General features: G+C 39.0%; 1 protein-coding gene across 1 annotated transcript in view; it reads right to left on the reverse strand.

Moving 5' to 3' along the window:
* The window catches only part of CFAP47 (cilia and flagella associated protein 47), a 377,656-nt gene that overhangs the window by 144,961 nt on the left and 208,233 nt on the right, over nt 1-24,462 (reverse strand). Inside the window, exons 49-50 of the mRNA XM_067289744.1 lie at nt 22,372-22,483; nt 18,397-18,534 (exon numbers count right to left, since the gene is read on the reverse strand). Of these exons, the coding sequence (XP_067145845.1) occupies nt 18,397-18,534; nt 22,372-22,483 (250 nt within the window). The remainder of the gene's footprint in view (nt 1-18,396; nt 18,535-22,371; nt 22,484-24,462) is intronic.

The following is a 24,462-nucleotide window of genomic DNA, read 5'->3' on the forward strand; positions in this document are numbered from 1 at the left end:
TTCTTGTAATACATCTTTCTGTTTAGAATGGAAAATTATATCTTCCTTAAAAAGAAGCAAGTACCATTCAGTACTATTCAGTATGAAAAACAAATAAAAATTCCCCAAATGGTAAACTTACTGCTTTTTAAAGTTTGTTTTTTTAAAGTTTGAGCGCAGCTAACAGACGCAGCAAACAGACGCAGCAAACAGACGCAGCAGTTCGCGCAGCAGTGGTTGGGCTCTGACTAGAACTTGAGGATCTTGTTGGAAGTTGTGGGCTTTCTGAGGACCCCCGAGGAACTAGAAGGTGATCGCTGTGAACAGGAAAGGGGAAGCTAGGCAAGGACAACTGCAGGAGGCCTTAACTTCTCCTGGGAAAAGCTCGTGGGAAAAGCTCTAGCTAGGAGTGGCTGCTGCTAACAAGCTCTCTTGGTTGCCCCTGACCAGAGGGAGTTGGGGCCTTTGATCCCAGTGGCCCTTGATTAGGGCGGTCAAGCACCCTCTTAGCCAATGCTAGGGAGAGGCCTATATAAGAGCCAGGCCTAGAGCGCAGCTCCCAGAGCGCAGCGAACAGAGGCAGCAGTTCGTGCAGAAGGGACCTTCGTTTCTGTTCCCTGTGGTGTACGCTTCCTCAAGTATGGTCATGACATGCCGCACAGCACGTTCCCCAGTGGCTGTTGGAGTTGCTGTGTCAGAGGCTGCGACCCAGACCGACCCTCTGACAGCAGATGCGGCTCTACAGGTCTCAGGCTGCAGGGAGTGCTTGGGGCCTCTCCGGGAGGCCTGGGCTGGCAGCCAGCTCTCCTGCAGGAGGTGTGCTGCTGTTGACGAGTTGTGTCGTCAGGTAAGGGAGTCATGGGAGGAGGTCAGTAGGCTGCGCAGCATCCGAGAAGCAGAGCAAGTGATAGACAGGGTATTCTTGGAGACTGTGCAGCTTCGGGAGTCCCAACCCCCTGCAGCAGTGGAGTTGCCAGAGGGCTCTGTGCTGTGTGAAATGGTACATCATAACACCGTAGAAGAAGGCTGGAAACTGGTCACTGCTCGTGGGAGGAGAAAGGCTCCTACTCCTCCTGAAGACCTGAAGCTGAAGAACAGGTTTAGTGCCCTCCAGGATGAGGAGGAGATGGGCATGGCTGCCAGGGAAGTACCTGGGACAACAGACCCTGTGCCCTGCGGGAACGCCCGGAAAAAGCGGCGGGTGATTGTTGTGGGGGACTCCCTGCTGCAGGGGATGGAGGCATCTATCTGCTGACCTGACCTCATGTCTAGAGAGGTTTGTGGCCTGCCGGGGGCTCGTGTGAGAGATGTCATGCAAAGACTGCCAAGGCTCGTCCATGCTTCGGACTGTTACCCACTGCTGCTCTTCCATGTGGGCGCCAATGACACCAAGGGCAAACTGGAGACCATCAAGCAGGATTTCAGAGCTCTGGGGATGGTGGTCAAGGGTCTGGGAGCCCGGGTCATCTTCTCCTCAAACCTGCCAGTGAGGGGAATGGATGAGAGGAGGAGGAGACGGACTTTCCAAGTTAACAACTGGCTGCGCTGCTGGTGTTGGCAACAGGGTTCTGGTTTCTATGACCATGGGACCCTGTTTGAAGATCGACAACTGCTGGGGAGAGATGGGATCCACCTCACGAGGCGGGGCACGCGGGTCTTTGCCAACAGGTTGGCCAACCTGGTAAGGAGGGCTTTAAACTAGGAAAGACGGGGGAAGGGGAGAGTTATAGTGACAGGGTAGTTGGCAAAAGACTGCTCAAGTCAGGATGCCTCCAGCAGGTGAATGCAGCCAGGGAAGTGCGCATGGGATGTGGCTATGGAGGATCCTCTTTTACCCCTCCTGGGAAACCTGCATGCTCGATCACCTCCCTGAAATGCCTGTACACCAATGCACGCAGCTTGGGGAACAAACAGGAAGAGCTAGAGATGTGTGTGCAGTCGCAGGGCCATGATCTCATTGCCATTACAGAGACATGGTGGGATAGCTCACATGAGTGGAATGCTGTCATGGATGGCTACGTGCTTTTTAGGAAAGACAGGCCAGGAAGGCGAGGTGGTGGAGTTGCTCTTTATGTGAGAGAGCAACTGGAATGTATTGAGCTGTGCCTAGGGGTGGATGAAGAGCGAGTCGAGAGCTTATGGGTAAGGATTAAAGGGCAGGCTAGCATGGGTGACACTGTTGTGGGTGTTTACTACAGGCCACCTGATCAGGATGAGGAAGTCGATGAGGCCTTCTACAGACAGCTGGAAGTAGCCTCACGATCCCAGGCCCTGGTTCTCATGGGGGACTTCAACCACCCTGATATCTGCTGGAAAGACAACACAGCTAGGCACAAACAGTCCTGGAGGTTCCTGCAGAGCATTGGTGACAACTTCTTGACACAGGTGGTGGAGGAGCCAACAAGGAGAGGTGTGCTGCTGGACCTTGTACTAACAAACAAAGAAGGACTGGTGGAAGATGTGAAGGTCGGGGGCTGCCTTGGCTGCAGTGACCACGAGATGGTGGAGTTCAGGATCCTGAGAGGAGGCAGCAGGGCACTAAGTAGGATCGCAACCCTGGAGTTTAGGAGAGCAAACTTTGGCCTCTTCAGGGACCTGCTTGGAGGAATCCCATGGGTTAGAGCCCTAGAAGGAAGGGGTGTTCAAGAGAGCTGGTTAATATTCAAACATCACCTCCTCCAGGCTCAAGAGCGGTGCATCCCTATGAGTAGGAAGTCAAGCAAAGGAGGTAGGAGACCTGCATGGATGAGCAAGGAGCTCCTGGCAAAACTCAACCAGAAGAAGGAAGTATACAGAAAGTGGAAAGGGGGACAGGCCACTTGGGAGGAATATAGAAACATTGTCAGAGTATGCAGGGATGCGACGAGGAAGGCTAAGGCCCATTTGGAATTAAATCTGGCGAGAGATGTCAAGGACAACAAGAAGGGCTTCTTCAAATACATCAGTAGCAAGAGGAAGACTAGGGAAAATGTGGGCCCTTTGCTGAATGGGGTGGGTGCCCTGGTGACGAAGGATGCAGAGAAGGCAGAGTTACTGAATGCCTTCTTTGCTTCAGTCTTTACTGCTCAGGCCAGCCCTCAGGAACCGCAGGCTCTGGAGGCAAGAGAGAGAGTCTGGAGAAAGGAAGACTTTCCCTTGGTGGAGGAGGAGTGGGTTAGAGATCATTTAAGCAAACTTGACACCCACAAATCCATGGGCCCTGATGGGATGCACCCACGAGTGCTGAGGGAGCTGGTGGATGTCATTGCTAAGCCACTCTCCATCATCTTTGAAAGGTCATGGAGGACAGGAGAGGTGCCTGAAGACTGGAAGAAAGCCAATGTCACCCCAGTCTTCAAAAAGGGCAAGAAGGAGGACCCAGGGAACTACAGGCCAGTCAGCCTCACCTGCATCCCTGGAAAAGTGATGGAGCAGCTCATCCTGGAGGCCATCTCCAAGCATGTGGAGGACAAGAGAGTGATCAGGAGTAGTCAGCATGGCTTCACCAAGGGGAAATCATGCCTAACCAATCTGATAGCCTTCTATGATGGAATGACTGGCCGGGTGGATGAGGGGAGAGCAGTGGATGTTGTCTACCTTGACTTCAGAAAGGCTTTTGACACTGTCTCCCATAACATCCTCATAGACAAGCTCAGGAAGTGTGGGCTAGACGAGTGGACAGTGAGGTGGATTGAGAACTGGCTGAATGGCAAAACTCAGAGGGTTGTGATCAGTGGCGCAGAGTCTAGTTGGAGGCCTGTAGCTAGCGGTGTCCCCCAGGGGTCAGTACTGGGTCCAGTCTTGTTCAACTTCTTCATCAGTGACCTGGACGAAGGGACAGAGTGCACCCTCAGCAAGTTTGCTGACGATACAAAACTGGGAGGAGTGGCGGATACCCCAGAGGGCTGTGCTGCCATTCAGAGAGGCCTGGAGAGGTGGGCGGAGAGGAACCTCATGAGGTTCAACAAAGGCGAGTGCAGGGTCCTGCACCTAGGGAGGAATAACCCCAGGCACCAGTACGGGTTGGGGGTTGACCTGCTGGAAAGCAGCTCTGTGGAGAAGGACCTGGGAGTGCTGGTGGACACCAAGTTAAGCATGAGGCAGCAATGTGCCCTTGTGGCCAAGAAGGCCAATGGTATCCTGGGGTGCATGAGGAAGAGTGTTGCCAGCAGGTCGAGGAAGGTTATTCTCCCCCTCTACTCAGCCCTGCTGAGGCCACATCTGGAGTACTGTGTCCAGTTCTGGGCTCCCCAGTACAAGAGGGATGTGGCGCTACTGGAGCAAGTCCAGCGAAGGGCTTCAAAGATGATTAGGGGACTGGAGCATCTCTCTTATGAGGAAAGGCTGAGAGAGCTTGGCCTGTTTAGCTTGGAGAAGAGAAGGCTGAGAGGAGATCTTATCAACGTGTACAAGTATCTGAAGGGAGGGTGTCGAGAGGATGGGACCAGACTCTCTTCAGTGGTGCCGAGCGACAGGACGCGAGGCAACGGGCACAAACTGAAACACAGACAATTCCATCTGAACATGAGGAAAAACTTCTTCACTGTGAGGGTGACAGAGCACTGGAACAGGTTGCCCCGAGAGGTGGTGGAGTCTCCGTCTCTGGAGATATTCAAAACGCGCCTGGATGCAATCCTGTGCAATGTGCTCTAGGTGACCCTGCTTGAGCAGGGGGGTTGGACTAGATGATCTCCAGAGGTCCCTTCCAACCTCAGCGATTCTGTGATTCTGTGATTCTGTTTTCAAGCATTATTTCCAGTATAAATGCCAGCATAAACATTAATTCCACTGATTTTTTCAGTAGCGAAAAAGAAAAAAGGAAGTAGTTTTGCCTTGCTGAGCTTGGGAATCCACTTCAGAACTCTGATATTTATCTATTAAAACCCCTTTCTCTAAATGTCATATGGATCTGGCTCAGCTTTGACGTTCCTCATCCCTATGGTACCAGAGAATGTACAACAGTGAATGCAATCACCTTTCTTTTCCTGGAATGACTGTATCTCCTAAACATGTAGTTCACCTATCCCAGAACACATACACTGCAGTCACTACCACTACGTATGGCTGGAAATCATTCTGATTTTGTTTTTAATGGTAGTTTAGAAATAGACTGTGAAACGTACTTCAGCTGCAATCAGACCAGAATGGCCAGTAGATCCTAAGCGTGTAAGACACAAGAAACCCATTAGCACCTGCTGACACTTTTGCTTGTTCCTTTCCTCATTTGCTTATAGAAAATTAAGGAGCACTTGCAAGATCCTTGTGATCAGATCTACAGCACAGCAGCTACAAATCAGGCACTTACTAAACCAGACTGTGGCATTCAATAGATGATAAGGAGTGATAAACAATATATCTTATACCATTTCCCATAAATTCATTGGTAGCAAGTAGTGGAAAGGAAATTGGGCAAATCAGTTAAAACAAGCACAAGATTCAGATTTCTCTAGTGTTCATGAAAAAATAAGGTCAAAAGTTCAGTAGAGAAAAATAAAGATAGCTTATTTTAAAACAGAAAAGGAAAAAAGAAAGGACTTCTCTATTCAGATAAACAAGAACGTGCTCAAGATCCAAAATACCTGTCCAAAAAATTTGCCTGGAAAAAAACCCAAAAACTATTTTTGCCAGGAGAAAGAATATTTGTGGATTTGTAAGGTTACTCTAGATAGCCAAACTAATATTCATTAAACATTAATACAAACTCTGATAGATACTTCACGGTAAAGGAAACAGATAGACCAGGAGTTTCACTGCAAATCTGTTCAAATTTTGGATGTGAAAGTGTGATATTTAACAGACAGATAATGACACCACAATATAGCATCTAAAGTATGTCCTCAGCAAGCAGAAAAGCTAAGTGACTGCCTGCTGGCTACACTCTAGGAACTGACATCTCATTTACTTATTTACTCATTTACAATTATTGGTGCATAATCTCTAAACAACATATATATTCACTACCTAAATATAAAATTTAACCCACTGGTTGATGGATACAACCTGTAATTTTGTATGCTTATGAACTCATGACCACTGGCAAATTAGCAAAATTAAAAATTGCAATAATACATTTTAATTAATATTTTATGCGCAAAAGTAGTATAAATGGGATATGATAGCACCAGTGCAATTCTTTCTGCTAATATTTTATTAGCATTCAAATAATCATTGGATGTTTATATTTCTATGATTTAATTAATGCATGTTAAATAAACAATCACCAGACTTTATATTGTAAATTGAATTTGACAGTTCACAAAGTTGTCTGTATTTGTATCTCCTCCAATGTACAAAAGGCAGGTTTCTCACATTAAAAAGATATAGTTCCTGGAATTTTTGCAATACAAGCAGCAAGTACAGTTTAGGGCAATAATTAATATGGGGAAAAGCTATATGTTATGAATTTTGCCTAATTGTTTCCATTTTAATATTTACTGACATCTGCTGGTATCTGCCAAACTAAGTTTTCAAATTAAAATTGTCCAAACCAGTTGCCTTCCCTGGTTGCTTTTCTGGAGTTTTCTAGCCAAAAGAATCCAGTAACAACAACTCTAAGAAAATACACGTCATTTTCTTATAGCTTTTAGTTACTTTGCTGAGAAGCTGTACCACATCATTTAGAGAAGGGGATGACATTTTTGGAAGGGGTCACCTTACTCATAGAAAAATGTTTTCTTACTTTTCTGACAATCCACTCAAATTGGGCCAAGTTGAACTGGTCATCTCTAAAAATTATTTATATACCAGAGAGGTTTACCAGAGCTTAAACAGTCTGGAGATCCCATCTGTACTAAGCACATTCCAGCCCCTCACAATTCCCACATATCTACCAGGTGTGCACATGCCTATGACTTGAACACCTGGAATAATTTAAACCTGACAAATGAAATAAAATGAATATACAAGAACTATCATAACGTAACAATGACACATATAACTCTTTCTATTTACTAGAAAGACTATTCTCCATTTAATGGATCACATTAAGAAGCTTTCTTACAAACCCTGAAATCATTTGGGAGGGAATGTAAATTTCCCATTCTGAAACACTGTGGATATTCAGCCTTTTAAAGCTTTCCTCCATGAGAAATAAAGTGTACAGGTTTTCCTTGATTCAAGAAATCTGGCAGCCCAGCAGGATTATTTTGGAACAAGAGCAGATGTGCTTAATCCAAGAGCACCACAACATTCTGGCGTGTTCCTGAGAGATGATACGGTTTACTTTAAATATAACAAGTTCTGCAGGAAGAAGATATGAAGGCCTTGCAAGAGAGACACGTATTATTCCCATGTGGCAAAGCTACATGTTGGTGGGTAGCATTTTTAAACAAGAATTTTTCTTTGACCATGAATAAATAACATCTGGCCTCTTAACTGAATAACCTGCTACTGCTTTTGAGAGAGAACAAGACTCAGACTTAACCTACAGAGAACAGCAAGGAACTACAGCCAGAGACTGCAGTACAAATGGAGAGAGACAGGGCTTCTTACAGAAATCAAGGGATGTTAAAGGCCAAAGAGTTATGTAGGATAGCCCCCCAAAGAGGCCATTGAATACAGGTTAACTCACACTGTGAAAATGAAGCAGTTAGTTAGGCATGCTCCACTCTATGACTGCAATGGTTCCTTCTAAATATGAGCCCAAGTTTTCTCTGGCACTGCTAATCAGCATAAACCAGAAACATTCACGCTTTGAACTTTGTTTCATTTCTGAAATGTATTTTTGAGGGTAAAGGGTGCAGCGACTTGAGAATAACTGAATTTTCAGTGGAAGTGGTTAATGAGCTATATTACAGAAAGACAAGCAGGGAAATACCATAAGGAAAAAACAAGGCTACGTGGTCAGTTCCATTTTACTTACTTTAAAAAGTGCCTTCCACAGAGGAAGCTCCACTACAGAATCAGTGCCAAATGCAATAAACAGAAATATTTAATGCCTTGAAAGTGCATCCAAAACTCTCATTTATGCTTTTTACACACACGTACTAATCTGTCTTTTGGCACAGTGAGAAACAGCAGCTCCCAAATATTTATAAATTTATAAATATGTCAAGAAAAATTAGGAGTCTATTTTGCCCATAGATGAAGCAAAGGAAATATTTTGTGAGACACAGGAGACACTGTAACAAATATATTACTGCAATAGATGAGAAATATATATGGCTATTCAATAAAATGTCAGAGTGGTCCTTTGTTGGTTACTTAAGCAAACCTACCTCATAACTGAATATACGCGAATACAAGAATGTCTGGTGTCTGAGATAAACTAAAAGTCAGAATTTTATATGGACCATTTATTTTGCAGCAAAATAAGTCTTTAGCGAATTCTAGCAGCAGGCTACCAAGTGGACAAGAGGGTATGAGAAATGAGAGATGTTCATCATTGAAAAGACAGTGAGGTGAACTTAGAGCTTTTTGATAATAAAAAACATAACTTACACAACTAGAATTACCTAATCACAACTATAAGCTTTAGGAACAAAAAGTTCCTTGGTTACAGCTTCAAAGGCAGACAAAGCCAGTGGAGCAAACTTGTCTACTTCGGTTATGGGAGTATAGACCTATTTGTAATAGGACTATAAAAATAATAATTGTGGGGGGAGGGGGGGCGTCTGACAGTTGAAAGGAAAAAAATAAATTAGATTGGACTGAGGAATGTGTTTTACTTCTTCCTGTTGAAAATTAATATTTCCTGTATCTTAAAAATGTAATTTTGATTTAAAATAATATTTTAATTTAAATTCCTGAATTATTTCATTTTAGGAAACTTGTAACAAAAACAAAGAAATAAACATATGAAGCCTTAGCTTTAGATTTGTGAGTTTGTTTATACAACAGCTTAACTGTTGGACTGCTCAGCCAGGCTATGAGAATGCATAGGCAATTCTTTGCTCTGCTTGGGGGACTGAACATACACTTTGCAAGAAAATTGTTCTCACTACTAAGCAACAGGATCTTCTAAGCAATTGCTCTTAGACCATCTTACTGACACTGTTGTAATTTAAATATTTCCATAATATTCAGAGTCATGTAATAGATTCAAATCACTATGCAGATAGGAAAAAAAAGTGTGAAAGACTTCAATGAATCACATACTTGATTTCAACTCCACTTCTTTTGAAATGTCCCAAGTATTACACTGTAAAGTCTGCCTTTTTTTTGTTTTCTAGCTCAGTGAATACTTCCATAACTCACAGCAAGTGAAACAGCATGAACAGAGGAGACTGATAGGGACCTTCCCTCCGTCTCTCCTCGACCCATTATCTTCCACCTCAGACATGCTTATATGACTGTGAGGAACTGGTAAATGTTAGTATTCTTCTTCATCACTATTATGTGCACTCTGTGAGTTTATGATTCATTACTAGCTAAGGGGTAAAATAAGACTTGTTTGTAAGCATGACAAAGTAGGAAAGGCAAAATGATGACATAGATAAAGAGCATCTCAAACACTCAAACCTAATAGCAAGAGTCTTGGCTGTACAGAGACTCCTACTCTGTCGCTAGCTCATTTACACAAAAGTTTTGTCAGGGCTCAAGTGAAAAAGGCCAAGAGACACCAACTATTTGAAGGATTCATTCTGCAGAAGACAAGAGCAGGAAGAAATGGGGCTAACATGTAAACTGAACAAGACCCAGAAAGACAGGTGGTAAATGGACCGTAAGAATCAGCATGCAAACAATCTAGGTACTTGCTACGGACTGAGAGGTTTAATTTAAGTATTACAAGAGGTGTACAAGGCTATTTAATGCTTTAGCACATTAATACTCTTTTGTTTCAACACAGCTATTTTTTATATCACTATAAATGTGTTCTGTTACAGACTTCTGGAAAAGGGTTTACACCTGGAGCTATCATTTTAAGCCTATTGATGGGGAGGGCTTAGAAGGGGAAGATTTTTAAGTGTGGTTATGCTGTGCTGTTTCAATTCAGCAAGGTGCAAGTCAGGCCTATCATCTCACTGGTGAGCCTCAGAGGGACAGGCAAAAGTCCAGAGCACATCTAGCCCAGCAACCATGACAACCACACACATTATTTTTGGTAAGGGAAAATTTGTTCAGAGTATTTTCACTGAATTGGCTGCTAATTAACAAACTTCTGTATACACAGAAATATTTCAGATCTGCCAGACATGACAGAATGAATGTGTTTCTCAGCAATATAGTTTACATAGCTTACAGTTTGTTCTTATAGCTACAGACCAGCAGAACAAGCAAAAGGCATATCCCACACATTTTTAATTAGGTAAGAAAATTTCATCTGCTTATATGCAAATGCAATCCTACACAATATGACTTCCAAAGACATACAGATGTACAGATTTACAGAAGGAGTGACTGATTTGTGGTTATGGCAGATGCAACATTACTAGCCTTCTTAGTGCAGCAATATTAAAACACCTGCTGCATGAAGGATGATGTAATCTAAAATGCACAAGGAGCCTTACCCTGTCAGCAACTACAGATAGCTTTTGTTATTAATTTTAAATAGGCTATCATGCTTACTTTGCACAGATTTTTAATTTCACACATACCATGCCCTACAAAATTCCATGTGGGCATAGGTCCTTGAAGCATTGCTACATCTGAATTGTTTCAAAACAAAATATTATTTTGTTAGTGGAATCAAGCTGTTCTGAGTATCAAAAGGGCATAGGAAAATGGGTAACATTTAGCAGACTGCAGTACTGCAAGAGAGCACCTACTGGGAAAGCTAACAATAATTGAACGTTCTTTTTGACAAAGGAAGAAAGGATAAAACAGTCTAATCCTTTACGTTCTACATATGTTAAACTGTGCCCAAAAGCTTGTACGCACTAACATAAGTATAGCTGCAAACTAATAAAAAAAAAAAGGAAAACAAAAGCCCTGGTTGGTAGTTTACATTTTCAAATATGCATGCAGTTCACACAGGGATTATTTTCTTTGAGTATTTTTTTCTGTAACTCTATTTTTGCTGAAGAGACAGATTTGATTAAAACAAACTCATCTGACTGGGGAGCACAATACATTTGAACACACAGTGTGCAGATTAGATTGAAAAAAAGCTTATCTACACAATCAAAATTTAGGAGGTTGGTAACAACTGCTGCAAAAACATAGGAAGTTTTTTTATTTTCTTCCCTGGGTGAATGCCCCCAGCATGCTGCTACAGATATTCAGATTGATTTCAAGCTTGAAAATCAGGGAGAACCACATGTGTAAATATCATCGCCTTTCTCATGTGTTGGCTTCTCAATGAACCTGCTTGGAAGCAGTCGTTTCTAAAGACAACAGGAAACACACTTAACTTTGAAGATGACATATCATGAGAACTACAATTACAAGTTCTTAGACTAGAAAACATCACCTGTCATTGACGGCCTGGCTGATGGATACATGAGCTTTACAAAGACAATTAAAACAGGCTTTGCCAAAATGAATGCCTGGCCTAACCACCAAGCCATGACAAAAAAGCACAGGCAGATTCCCAAGTAGTATATCTTTTGATGTTATGCCTTTGAAGTACAAAGAAATTAAAAAACTTGGCAATGGCATATGAATGCAAATGCGCTCCATAAGAAGAACACAATAGGAAATGTAACCTTTTGATAACGGCAATGCTTAGGGCAGCCAGAATAAGACAAAAGCCGCATGCAATTTTCCTCTGCGTTGTACAAACAGACTGCATCTGTAGGTCTCGGCTCTGCGAGGCATCACCAAGGGCAGGAACATTACAAGCTGTTGCTGAAGTGCCAGCTCTGCACTGAGACTCACTGCTGAAGAGAGAAAGAGCCTGGGAGAGTCTGGGGGAGGCGAGGGGCGATTTGCAGGAGCGGTGCAACCTCCAGACACTGTAGCAACTGCACCACTCTCATCTCTTCTTTCAAGGGGAGCTGCTGGATCAAACTCCCGAGGAGGGCTGAGCTGGCCTTGCAAAGGCTGAGCGCAGCATCCCCCGCCATCTCCCACAGTCTGTACAAAGACGGGCAATTCTGCTTCAGTAGGTACCACAGATGCAGTAGCAGAACAGTAATTTCCTCTACTCTGAGAGGAAATTTTAACAAGCATATGAGGCTTCATGGCTTTTGGTCAGTCTGTGAAACAAATCTCCATTAAAAATGGCTAATATTTGCCTACTATTTTAGTATATAGGAATATATGTATTCTTAGTATATAGGAGTATCTAAGGAGACATCTTATAACATGAAAGAGCAGGTGCATCCTACTTTCAGTCTTAGCAAGCCTTGGTCAACTTTTTTCTCCCATGAGAGAAAAGCCTAAGAGCTCTTCTCTCGAAAGACAGAAAAATGCTTTGGAAAAAAAATGAAAAGTCATGTCAGTCAACAAAGGGGAATGCCGCTACCCCTACATCAGTGACACAGATGTTTTTGGTTTTTCCTGATATAAGGCAGCAAAGAAAGAGGATTTCTCATAAGGATTTCTACATCAATGGTTTTCAATTTAGGCATTGAAACTGCCTTTTTTTTAACTGCATCTGAAGAAAAAAAATCATAAAGAAACCACAGAATTATTAGCTTTTTTTGTGAGAGCATAATGAGGGATGTTGGGAGAAATGACCAAAAGAATATACGAAAACAATTCTGGAAATTATCTTCCTCTTCTATAGTCATACCCACAATGTAATTTAAGAAAAAAAAAACGCTAAATACATATATAGAGGTACACGTGTGTGTGTGTGTGTTTGTGTGTATGTGTGTATGCATGTACCTGAGGATGATATTGAATGTTTAGATGCATGTAACAAAGCAGTAGTTTCTAGCATGTTTAAAAGAAATAATCTTCACTGAGTCGCAGGAAGTCAAAAATGTTTGGAGTACATGTGCGTATCATTAGAGATTTTTTATAACTTTTTTCAGCTATGGAACACCTCACACTTGTTTTGGCCTCTGCCAAGGCCAAAGACTGGATGGTTTTTTTCTGTATATCAGAAGTCCACTATTTTATGTTACCACAGATCAGCAGCAATAGCCATGGGGATCCTCAGCTCTGAGATGCACATCTTAAAGTGTGTGATGTATCCGGTCGAACACAAGCCATCAACGGAAGTGGTTTGCATTCTACTAGCAGTGTGCACCCCACAGTTAAGAAATCCTGTATTTTATGCTGAACTAAATCTTGGAAATATCATCAATCATTCTACTGTGATCAGCTGTAGAATGTAATTCATTTTTATGAAAAACTACAGCAACAACATAGGTGTAGAAGAAAACTGCTTCTGAAAAAGCTCAGAAGCTGTTAGTTTTTCTTTGGGGTGAGTTCAGTGAAGTCTTCCATCTGTCTGCCTACAAAACACCCCCAACCTGAGATATGTTGGTAGAACAGTTTTACAGAAAACTGAATTCTGAATTCTGTGTATTGTTTAGAGTTTACGTATGCACATGTGTGTATAAAAACAGAAGTACATTAGAATCAGTGGAAGCAGACCAAAGAAGCAGAACAGAAAACATGAGAAGCAACGGAAAGAGAGGTCTCCAAAAAAAGGAAAGACCAAACTTGGGAGGGAACCAAGGAGGAAAGAAGTGACCGGAGCTGGATTTAAAAAGGCTTACAATGGCGAGCAAACAGTTTCTTGTTTAATCCCTACTGTGTTCACAAAAGAATGTGTAAAAATTACTGCATCCACCCTCAAGAACTGTTTCTTTTACACCAGCCCAGGATAACCAAGCATTGTATTATAACAAAGAGCTTATGTTTCCATTAGGTATCATTCTACCTGGTTTGAAATATGACTGTTATCAAGATACCTTTCTTTCCCCACTAAATACTGATAGATTATTGTAAAAACCTGTTTTACTATGAAAAGCAAATGACAAGGAATTTTCTTTGGAGGACCTTGAGTTCTGTGGCTTGTTTCCATCCAATTCTTAAAGGAGTAAGGGAGACAGGAGGGACAAAGTTTTTATAATTCATAACAATTGTTTGATTGATTCAATGTTTTGTTTTCCACCAATGCAAATATAGCCTCTTGAGAAAATGTTAAAATAACTTGGCAAAAAAGAGGTAAGATCTTCATAGAAAAAGCTAATATAAAGGTAAATAAAGAGAAGAAATTCCCAAACAAGTTTTACTATGAAAGAGATACTAGAATTTTAATTACTGGTGAATATGAAATATAAAAGAACCAAAAAAATGTTATGTATCCAGAAGAAATTCTCCCTGATTCCTATTAATCATCAATAGAGCATTCAGTACCTCTCATATTTATTGCCAGTGTAACCTTGGTAAAATATACAGTTATTATAGAAACATGCATCTCAGAAATACCTAGCATAAATAGAAATTACTTCACACATTTCATTATGAAGTTTCGAAGTCAGCACTCCACACAGCTTGCTCTACAAATATGTAAAAGCAAAGAAATAGAAAAATTAAACCATGTCTCAGCATACAGTAGATCCTCCATCCATGACTACTACTATTATATAAGTTAGATCACACACTGGTACCTTCCATCTCTATTTAGCCATTTTCAGCAGGTATTTTCCCCAGTTTTAAAAGTTACAGTTGTCTAACACAAATGAATAGTTGTGATGAAAGATGATGTTTGGTGAAAAGACTAGATGTAGTTAGTTGATTTAAAAGTGAGATGAAAGCTTGCCATTCCTAGGATATGAGCATGACAGTGGTATATCTTCTGTACTGAAGAAAAAAATTAAGCACATTATTATGCAATATCCTTTTAAGGAAGAGTCATTTTATGTCTACTTTAAGTCCACTTTAGAAAGTAGTTCTAACAAAGTCCTAAACAATATTAGCAGTCATGACACTTCAGTTAGTACAATTTACTAGAAGCACATAGATTACAGTAAGTCTAAGCTCTAACTGGAAAGTAGCACAATGATAGCAAAGGATGACAACTGAAAGATAAGATACAGTAACTTGATAGAGTCGCATATGAATAAGCTGTGCAGATTTCTCCAGTTACCAAGGGGAATAATGTGTGGGACCCAGTGTTCTGTCGTGATTACATCTGTGTAAACTAATGTGCAGAGAAAAAGGGAGCTGAGTTGGACCTGATTACCTGGCCCATCTCAGCAAGCTATTAGACTGATCATCCACCAACAAATTTAAGAAATACATCCCAGAACCATAAGTTGATTAGGCAGTCTCACATTGTTTAAAGGAAACCAAACTGAGCAAAAGGCTTATCAGTAACAATAAAGACAAATAGTGAAATAACATTTATTTTGAATTTTGTACCTAAGAACAATGCCCTTAATTCATATCATCAGTGATAGGAATAGTACTAAAAAATCCACTTACTTAACTTTCTCTTTTTAGCTACTTTCAATGACAGTTAATATTAGTATTGCACTGATAATTCTTAACTATGCAATGGCTAAATATCTCATGAGCAGAAATGTTTAGCTTGGACAATAGAAGCATAATTAAATTCACGACCATTTCCTCGCTTTCCCTATTCAGTAGAGGTTTAAAGATCATCTCCAGTATTTTCCCTGTATCACTCTTGATATTTCTTTTATGATTAATTCCTCTTAATATCTTGAAATCTACTAATTCTCACCTCTGCTGCATTATCTGCATAAATCACCTTAATTTAATCTCTTAAAATCCTTCTTCCGTGAACTTCTATTGATTCACTGTGAGACTTTGAATGTCATCTCCTTCTACTTTGCTGTACACAAAAATTTAAATAAAAAGAACTAGTTGTAGGAGGGGAATGTGAGTAAATATTCTTGAACTTTCAAAAGCAATGAATGTTAAACAGTGATTATCTTATTTCCTTCTAACTGCCTTCTTAAGGACTTTGTCCTATTTCTAGCTCTCTTGATGCCAGTATTTAGAAAAACACTACTCTTCAACACTACTAGTGTTTCCCTTAAAAATACCAGACAGGAGAACTGAATTTTTACTGTCATCACATAATTCACTTTACATTTATTTTTTAATTTAGTTCAAAATTTTTTCCTGGGCTTTGAAAATCTTCTGTTTAATATTTCCAGACTTCCTCTCAATTCTCCCATTCCTCAGTTCATCAAGCAATGACTTCCTTTCTGTTTTTCTCTTATAACCCTACCACTTTGCAACAGTCTTATCTATATCATAAGCCTTATCAGAAAAGGTTAGTTTACTGGTCACCTCACTTTCTTTTTTACTATTTTCAGTCTTCATCCGAAAACAACATTTTGCAATGCCCAGGACTGCTACATTTTTCTCTTTTTCTTCTAGTCCTTTTGTATTTTAAACTCATATTGTACTATCAACTGTTAGTTTGCATGAAATAATGGACTATAAAAGATCTGAATTTGTGTAAGAGCTACATAATCATAGAAAACATTCACCATCTTTTGATAAATTTAAATACGGCTCTTAAAAAGAAGTGCACTGTACATCACAAAGCGAAGTATACTAGCAGTCTGAGCTGTGTAAAAAAAGTGTTTCAAAACTCACACTAAATATTTAGCAAACTGGAAAGCAGTTAAGAATGTGGTAAATCAGAGAAACAATGTAAATTCATTGATAGGGCTCTGAATCAAGAATAAAAAACCTGTTTTTTTACTATTCCCAACATTAACTACTGACTGTTATCAGGGACGGTCACTTTTCTGAGCTGTCTGTCTTGTCTACATATACTGTAAATTCCTGAGACCACTCATATCAGAGATGGGATAGCTAATCTCTCTCTGGTTCTCTACATATTGTTAAATATAGATATTAACAGACTGTAAAACCATAGACTTTCTGATATTAACATTGGATTAACTTAGACTAAATAGACTTTTATTTATTAATAACTAAACTAGCTTTTAATTATTTTTAAAACTAAATAAATCTGCTGCAGTGAAATTACTATTATAAAGAAGACAAAGAGATCCTCTCCAGTTGCAAGCACTTCCCACTAAGCGCTAAAAACTAAATGTTGATTATACCGTCACCTTTTTCAGGTTAAAAAGAACTTCTGCTGATGGCTTTCCTTGTGCTTTGACTATATAACATATTTTTCCATGCTTTGACCATATAACCTAATGCTCGATAATTAAAAAACACTCCAAATTAGGTATTAAAATCATAAAAAGCAGAATTTTAAAGGCAAAGCTTTACTCGCCAACATGAAGAAGAAAAAGGAGAAAATAGCTTAAAAAAATAAAAACAGAAAAACAAGAAATCAAAAACAACCCCAAGAAAACCTTGGTTAATTTGGAGTCCATGTTTATAATCACTAAGGTGTTCCTCTGGAACATTTAAAAATCTCAACAAATTTCCAGCAACTATTTATAATAAACTATGAGAGAGATGACAATCTGAAAGTAACCAGCTATTCTATATGGAATGTGCAACTTTAGAGCACCATTGAAACCATCGAAATTTACACTTACAAATCAGCTAGATGAAAACAATCAATAGAATTTTCTTAACAGGTTATTTAAATGTCTTTTTTAAGTAAAGAAGATTCAAGAATGCGATCAGTTGAAAATAAGGTTAAATCATCCTTGCATTTCAGTATAAAATATGCAATAACATAAAATGAACTCACACTAAAAAACTGTAGAGAAGAGCTACTGATAAAAGTAGGGAAATGAAAAACCTAACTTACAAAAAAGGCAGCTTGATTAGCTAAATAAAATGAAAGCTCAGAGAGGACAGAACTGTTATCTCTAAACACATCAAGAGTTATATGCTACTTAAACTGATGGACAATATTGACTCAATACATTCAGCCTAGAAATTATAAAATTTTAACCTTTGGATAAAGGAAAGTTCTCAAAACAATTGAAATTTTGAAAGCACAAAATTGACTAATAAGGTGAAGCATGAGCAGTTTATCTTTTCAGTCCAAGGTTTCTACAGCCATAACTCAACATTTTACAATGGAAAAGTCATCATTCTTGTTCACAAGTATCTACTGCTTGTGAAGAATTTTTGAGGTAATCCTTCATATTCTATTATCCCCATGCAAGGACGCATATAACACCAACACATTCTGCTTCTTGGAACGTTCTTTTCTATGCCAAAGGCCCTGCAGATACCAAGAATGCAAGGTTTTACTGTAAATGACCAAAGAAGCCTCTATAACTAACACTTAAAGAAAGTTTATTCAATATATTTGGAGTGACGTAAATTCCAGGGTTTGACAACAGCATGATTAATATTATTGAAAAAATTTTCAATAAAGCATTTAACAAATGTTGCCCCTCATCAAAAACATCCATATCCTACAAAAAAAATCTAGACTTTTTGGTGTCAGTGTTGTGGGAAAGAGGAAAACAAAACACAAGCTAATCTTAAAATTCCATAGAATTTTTTCAAAAATCAGCAAAGGAAAACTTTTGTATACACATGCAATAAGCATTTGACTTTAAGTTGTTCACAGGCATGTGACTTGGCACACAAAATATGCATTTCATTTGAAAATACATGATGATATAAGTCTATACAAACTGATAATGAAATTATCCATAATTATAAACATACCCATGCTTGCTGTATCAACAGTCTGTGGTGTCTCTGCTGACAATTTCTGAAGGGCCTGTTCACCATTTGTCTTCTCCAGTGAGCTGTTATGTTGAGACTGCTGTTGGTCTTCATCTTCAGCAACAAATGAAATTATGCCTAAAAAAATAGACACCAGATGTTATATTAACCGGGACATTAGCTTTATAAAACAGACTGCCAGACTTGCATGAATATTTTCTGAGTTCCAAACTAATAAAAAAATGAAGTAACACCTGAACTCCAGGTGTCAGCCATCCAATTATAATTTACGGTAATAAAAAATGTCTTGAATGAATCCAAGGAAATCAACCATTTTTTCCTCCCAAAAGGGTAATTCTACTTATCTGAACTAAAGATCAAGGATAAGAAATATAGGCAAACTCACTTTTCAAAGTTTTCTTTCTTTCCAGTGTAATTTTCCATGTATAGTCTTGATTGTTTCCATTATTCTTTTTAAAATACAGCAAATTTTATTCTACTGCTATAATATAATAAATGTAGCATTTAAAATATTCCTGTCATACCTTTTTTGTATTGTACAGAAGTTGAAATAAAGTATTTAGTGTAGATAAAATACGCACAGAGATTGTAAAGATAGAGGGGTTTTAAGCTGGAGTGAAAAATGTCATCTTCAGTTTAAAATGTTGATTCCTATTTGATTAGAAAGTATAATAACAATCTAGTAGCACATAGCTTCTAATGTCTTTCCAGAAGATTTGAAATAGCAGCTTGAAATAAACAGGTTTTGTTTCTTGCATTATGTGCCTCTGACTAAGAACTTTTAATCAACACAACTTCTTGGAATTACTATACATCACTACTATTTTCTCTAAATCACGGTCACTCAACATTTCCATACATTCTGGAAAATTTCAAGGCTGAAATAAATATAAATTGCAGGTTTAATTCTTGCCTCATATGTACAATGAAAAACTCATTGGGGAGGAAACTTATTTTATGATATTACACAGTAAGAATTTTTGCATTTGAGACCCTTAAAATTTATGTGAAATGCTCTCCCAAAAGGAACTTATGCAGCTGCATACTAAATTCATAGATTCTATAGCCTCCTTTCAGCAGAGAATATTTTACATTTCATTTCATTTTAAAGTTTAATTAATTTCTCCTTATAGTCTTTGCTTGCAGTGACAACAGAGAGTTTTCTTTACCAATTGCCTGCATTTCGGAATACTATATTTTGTGTGAGTCTGTGTCCGTGTGCCTGTGTGTGTGAGAGACTGAGCAAGAGAGCACATGCACAGTTTAAAAGCTTTTTTTCATCAGTGAGTAGAGAGATGGTAGAACAAACTAACGTTTTTAGCTCTGTACTAAATGTTCTTTCAAAAGCATTGAAATAATTGTCTTAAGAACTCTTAATAAGTAATATTTATTTACAGCAGATCTTGGACTGCTTGAAAAGCTCCAGAACACTGTAAATTGCTAATGCTAAAGAACATTTCAGGAGCATTTGGAGAAATGTGGTAACTGCAAACCACTAAACTTGATAAACCGCTGTGCTGATAATCCAATAGTCACATAATCAAAAAATCACTGAAGAATTGTACTATAATTGCTGACAATGTATTTGCTTTCTTTATGGAAAACAGATCTCAGACAAACAGAATTAATAACATTGAGCTTAAAATCTTGATTTATAAAGGTACCTGGATTGATATAATGTACTTAGATTTCTGCAAGGCACTCAATTAAACCTGTCAAAGTATTCCAATAAAAAAAATCAGTTTTACTACAGATGGCATACATTTTTAAAATGAGTTTATCTGCTCAATCTTAAAATATTCATAAATTGCACTTCATCATCTTCATGGGTACCAAAGTATCTATTACTGGCTTAAAGCTATTCAAAATTTTTATCAGGGAAAAAAAGAAAATCATTGCTGGTAAGAACTGCAAGTAAAAAAAAAATGTATTAATTTCAAGTCAGATATAGCATGCAGAATCCTTATCAGTGAGGATAAACAGTAAATGGTAAGCTCTGCATCACTTGAGTTTTTAAATTAAGACTGAATGTTTTCCTAGCAAGTATACTATTGTCCTAAGCAGAATGTTCTCTTGGTTCAGGAAGAACCATTATGCAGGAGATTAAGACAGTTGCTGATACACAAATATATGAATTTATTCAAATTATGGGCTCCAAAAAAATCTGATCAAAAGATGTTTTGCAGGATAGGAGAAATAGTTTATACAATGAAGAATAATTAAAAAACACTAACATCCTCTCAGGTATTAAAAGAAGACATTGGGATGCATAAACACGGCATCAAAAATGATAGATTTAAAATTATCTAAAAGTAAGCATTCTTACCATTTTTCACAGGGACCTTCTAAGCTTGACTTCTCTGTTATATAAGAGCTTTGATACATGAAGTACTATGGAACAAGTTACCAACTTGTCTGCTGTAAAAGCCTGTGCATGGGCTGTTATTCTACAAAACCCACAGTTGCTTTCACCTCCTTCAGTAAAGGACACAATATCTTTTATTACCATTCTGATGCTGCAAAGCAACTGGTACATGATAATCTGTTCATGAATCACAGCCCTCACTGGGTTTTTCCGTTCTGGTTGTTTGGTTCAGACTTCTGTGTGATACACATTATATGACAATATGACTGTGAAAATATCATATCTGATAATTTTGAAAAGCATTCATTCAAAAACAAAACACACTACACTTACATCACAGAGGTACAGTACCCACTGGGTCATCATACAAATCTGAAAAGTTTTTGGAAATGTTTGGCCTGTGATTTAAATACACCAACATGATCTTAATGAGCATAGTCTTGGCGGGGGGGAAGTTGTCCTTTTTCCTGATGTAATGGCCTACAAATCTGTAATTCATCATATTGTAGTCCAAGAGAAGTTCCACAGAAAAGATAAATTAAAAACAGTTATAGTTTATATGCGCTATAGCTTTGGCCAATTTTTCTACTGCCAATTTTTCTACTGACAAAAAAGATATTTACTGTAGGTTACAATACAATATCTTTATGATCTATTTTGCATAGGAAAAACTTCAGTGAAAATATATGAAAGTTCTAAACTGCTCCTGTAAATCCTACTTCTTGCTGGTATACTAGGATTAGATGAACTGCTCCTGTATGAAAAGGGAGCAGAGTAAGTTCTAAGACTCGTACAGAGGAGGAAAATCCTCTTCTGCAAGTGGGAAATCCTGCCAGGTGTCATTTGTATACGATTTGGTGGCATTTAATAAAGCAAAGGAAGTTGCTTTATTTATAATTCTCACTACCTTAATGCTGTTGATGATGAAACCATGTTAGGAAAGGGCACAGGACTATGCATTTATGCAGATTGCTTCTGGGCAAAGAAAGCTGAATGCCTTAATTTAGTAATAATTAATTTAGCAAGAATTAATTTTAGAATTCCTAGCCTTTATATGTCTCAACTACCAAAGAAAGAATCAGGGTTCAGTACTTTCTATCTATTTACTCTGGCCATATGGGCAATAAATTAAACCTTAGTTAAGGAAAAGAATAAAATTCCGGCTCCCACATTTAAATCTTTGTTTCTAGTAGCGTTTAGATATCTACAGCTATTGTACTTTATTTGGAAAATTAGGTATAGACCCAATAACTTGGGAAAAATTCAAACTTATGAATTCCCATCCAAATTTCATCAGACCACTTAAATGCATGAAGCTGCACATGTACTTGCATTGTTAAAGCACCTGACCAGTTTGTTAGCAGTAATATACTTTTAAAAATAAAAATATGCACAAGTTTAAAAAACAGTATCACCAACAATTATAGCCTTACTTCCAGAAGAAAGCTTATGTTGAACAGAAATATGTGTTAAATATAAACATTTAATCTGATAAAAAGCTGTAAAAAACTGCTAAAAAAAACTGTTCAAATTTGTAAAAAACAGTTTTAATTTATAGGGATTTTATATATTTGAAATCTACATTGTACCTTGAAAAATTCCTCGTTTCCATGGAGAAACAGTCAAAGTGTAAGCAACTGCATCATCTTGTTCTACAGTAAGGACTGGTACACCACCCACTATTGAAAGATCTGAAGATACCTGGTGAACAGTTTTTACAAACAGGAAAATAAACTAAAGCAAGTTACTGTTGCAGTATAAACAAAATATCTGTTCTACTGGCTTTGAAAAGTAGCATATTATATGAAACACACTTGGTAAATCCTACCTTTATGCAAATGAAAAGAATACATACTATAAGAGTATGTGTATACAGGTAGTATATACAGACCTTATCAAGTATAAATTTTGAAGTCATTGTTCAGGTTAAGTAAAATTATCTAAATAAGATAGTGGAACTACTTACATATGAGTACAGTTGCACAGTTGGGTAGTTTTTTTACACACAATTTCTTTAGAAGTATAATAAAGAACTTTAACAATACTGATCCTTCTAACTAGATACAGCAAAGCAAAAGTTAAAAGTGTTGCTTTAACATCAATTGCTATAACTTAAATGATATTAAAATGTTTTAGATATGTCATATTTTGTAAATGACGTGTATATTATGATGTATACTGCATAGTAACTATTCGAACAATGAAATGACCAAAGCAATTTTCTTACACTGAACTGCAGATTTGGTAATCAATCTCATTAGAGAAATACAGACTGAGAGTCTATGATCAGCTGTTCATAGAAGAAAGAGGTGTTTAAGGTGTTACCAACCATAGCTGATGATTACAGACTACCTGCTTTAAGCCACTGGTTCTGTAATGAGTCAACAGATAGACTGTGTAAATGGTTCTGCTCCTGTTGTTACCTCTGCCACTGGATGTAAGAAACTGCTGTTGAGTGATAATATTTTAAATTGATACTGCAATTTCTGCATTGAATTTTGTGCAGGCTAGGATTTTCCATGGAGCTGCAGAGTTTTTATAAATATATTTTTAGGATATCATTAGGATATAGGATAGTACTTCAGGAGAGCAAACTTTGGCCTCTTAAGGGACCTGCTTGGAAGAATCTCATCAGATAGGGCCCTAGAAGGAAGAGGGGTCCAAGACAGCTGGGTAATAATCAAGCATCACCTCCTCCAAGCTCAAAAATGGTGCAACCTATGAGCAAGAAGCTGAGAAAAGGAGGAAGGAGGCCTGCATGGATGAACAAGGAGCTCCTGGCAAAACTCAAACAGAAAAAGAAAGTGTACAGAAGGTGGAAGCAGAGACATGTCACCTGGGAGGAATACAGGGATGTCATCTGAGTATGCAGGGATGGGACTAGAAAGGCCAAGGCCCATTTAGAGTTGAACCTGGCAAGAGATGTCAAGGACAGCAAGAAGGCTTCTTGAAATACATCAGTAACAAAGGGAAGACTAGGGAGAATGTGGGCCCACTGCTGAATGGGGCAGGGGCCCTCATGACGAAAGATCCAGAGAAGGCAAAGTTACTGAATGCCTTCTTTGCTTCAGTCTTTACTGCTAAAACAGGCCCTCAGGAACCCCAGGCTCTGGAGACCACAGAGAAAGTCTAGAGAAAGGAAGACTTTCCCTTGGTCAAGGACGATCAGGTTAGGGATCCCTTAAGCAAACCTGACATCCACAAGTCCATGGGCTCTGATGGGATGCACCCATGAGTGCTGAGGCAGCTGGCGGATGTCATTGCTAGGCCACTCTCCATCATCTTTGAAAAGCCATGGAGAACAGGAGAGGTGCCTGAAGACTGGAAGAAAGCCAACATCACCCCAGTCTTCAAAAAGGGCAAGAAGGAGGACCCAGGGAACTACAGGCCAGTCAGCCTCACCTGCATCCCTGGAAAGGTGATGGAGCAGCTCATCCCGGAGGCCATCTCCAAGCATGTGGAGGACAAGAGAGTGATCAGGAGTAGTCAGCATGGCTTCACCAAGGGGAAATCATGCCTAACCAATCTGATAGCCTTCTATGATGGAATGACTGGCCGGGTGGATGAGGGGAGAGCAGTGGATGTTGTCTACCTCGACTTCAGCAAGGCTTTTGACACTGTCTCCCATAACATCCTCATAGACAAGCTCAGGAAGTGTGGGCTAGACGAGTGGACAGTGA

This window comes from Apteryx mantelli, chromosome 1 (genome assembly GCF_036417845.1).
Source record: "Apteryx mantelli isolate bAptMan1 chromosome 1, bAptMan1.hap1, whole genome shotgun sequence".
NCBI lineage: Eukaryota > Metazoa > Chordata > Aves > Apterygiformes > Apterygidae > Apteryx > Apteryx mantelli.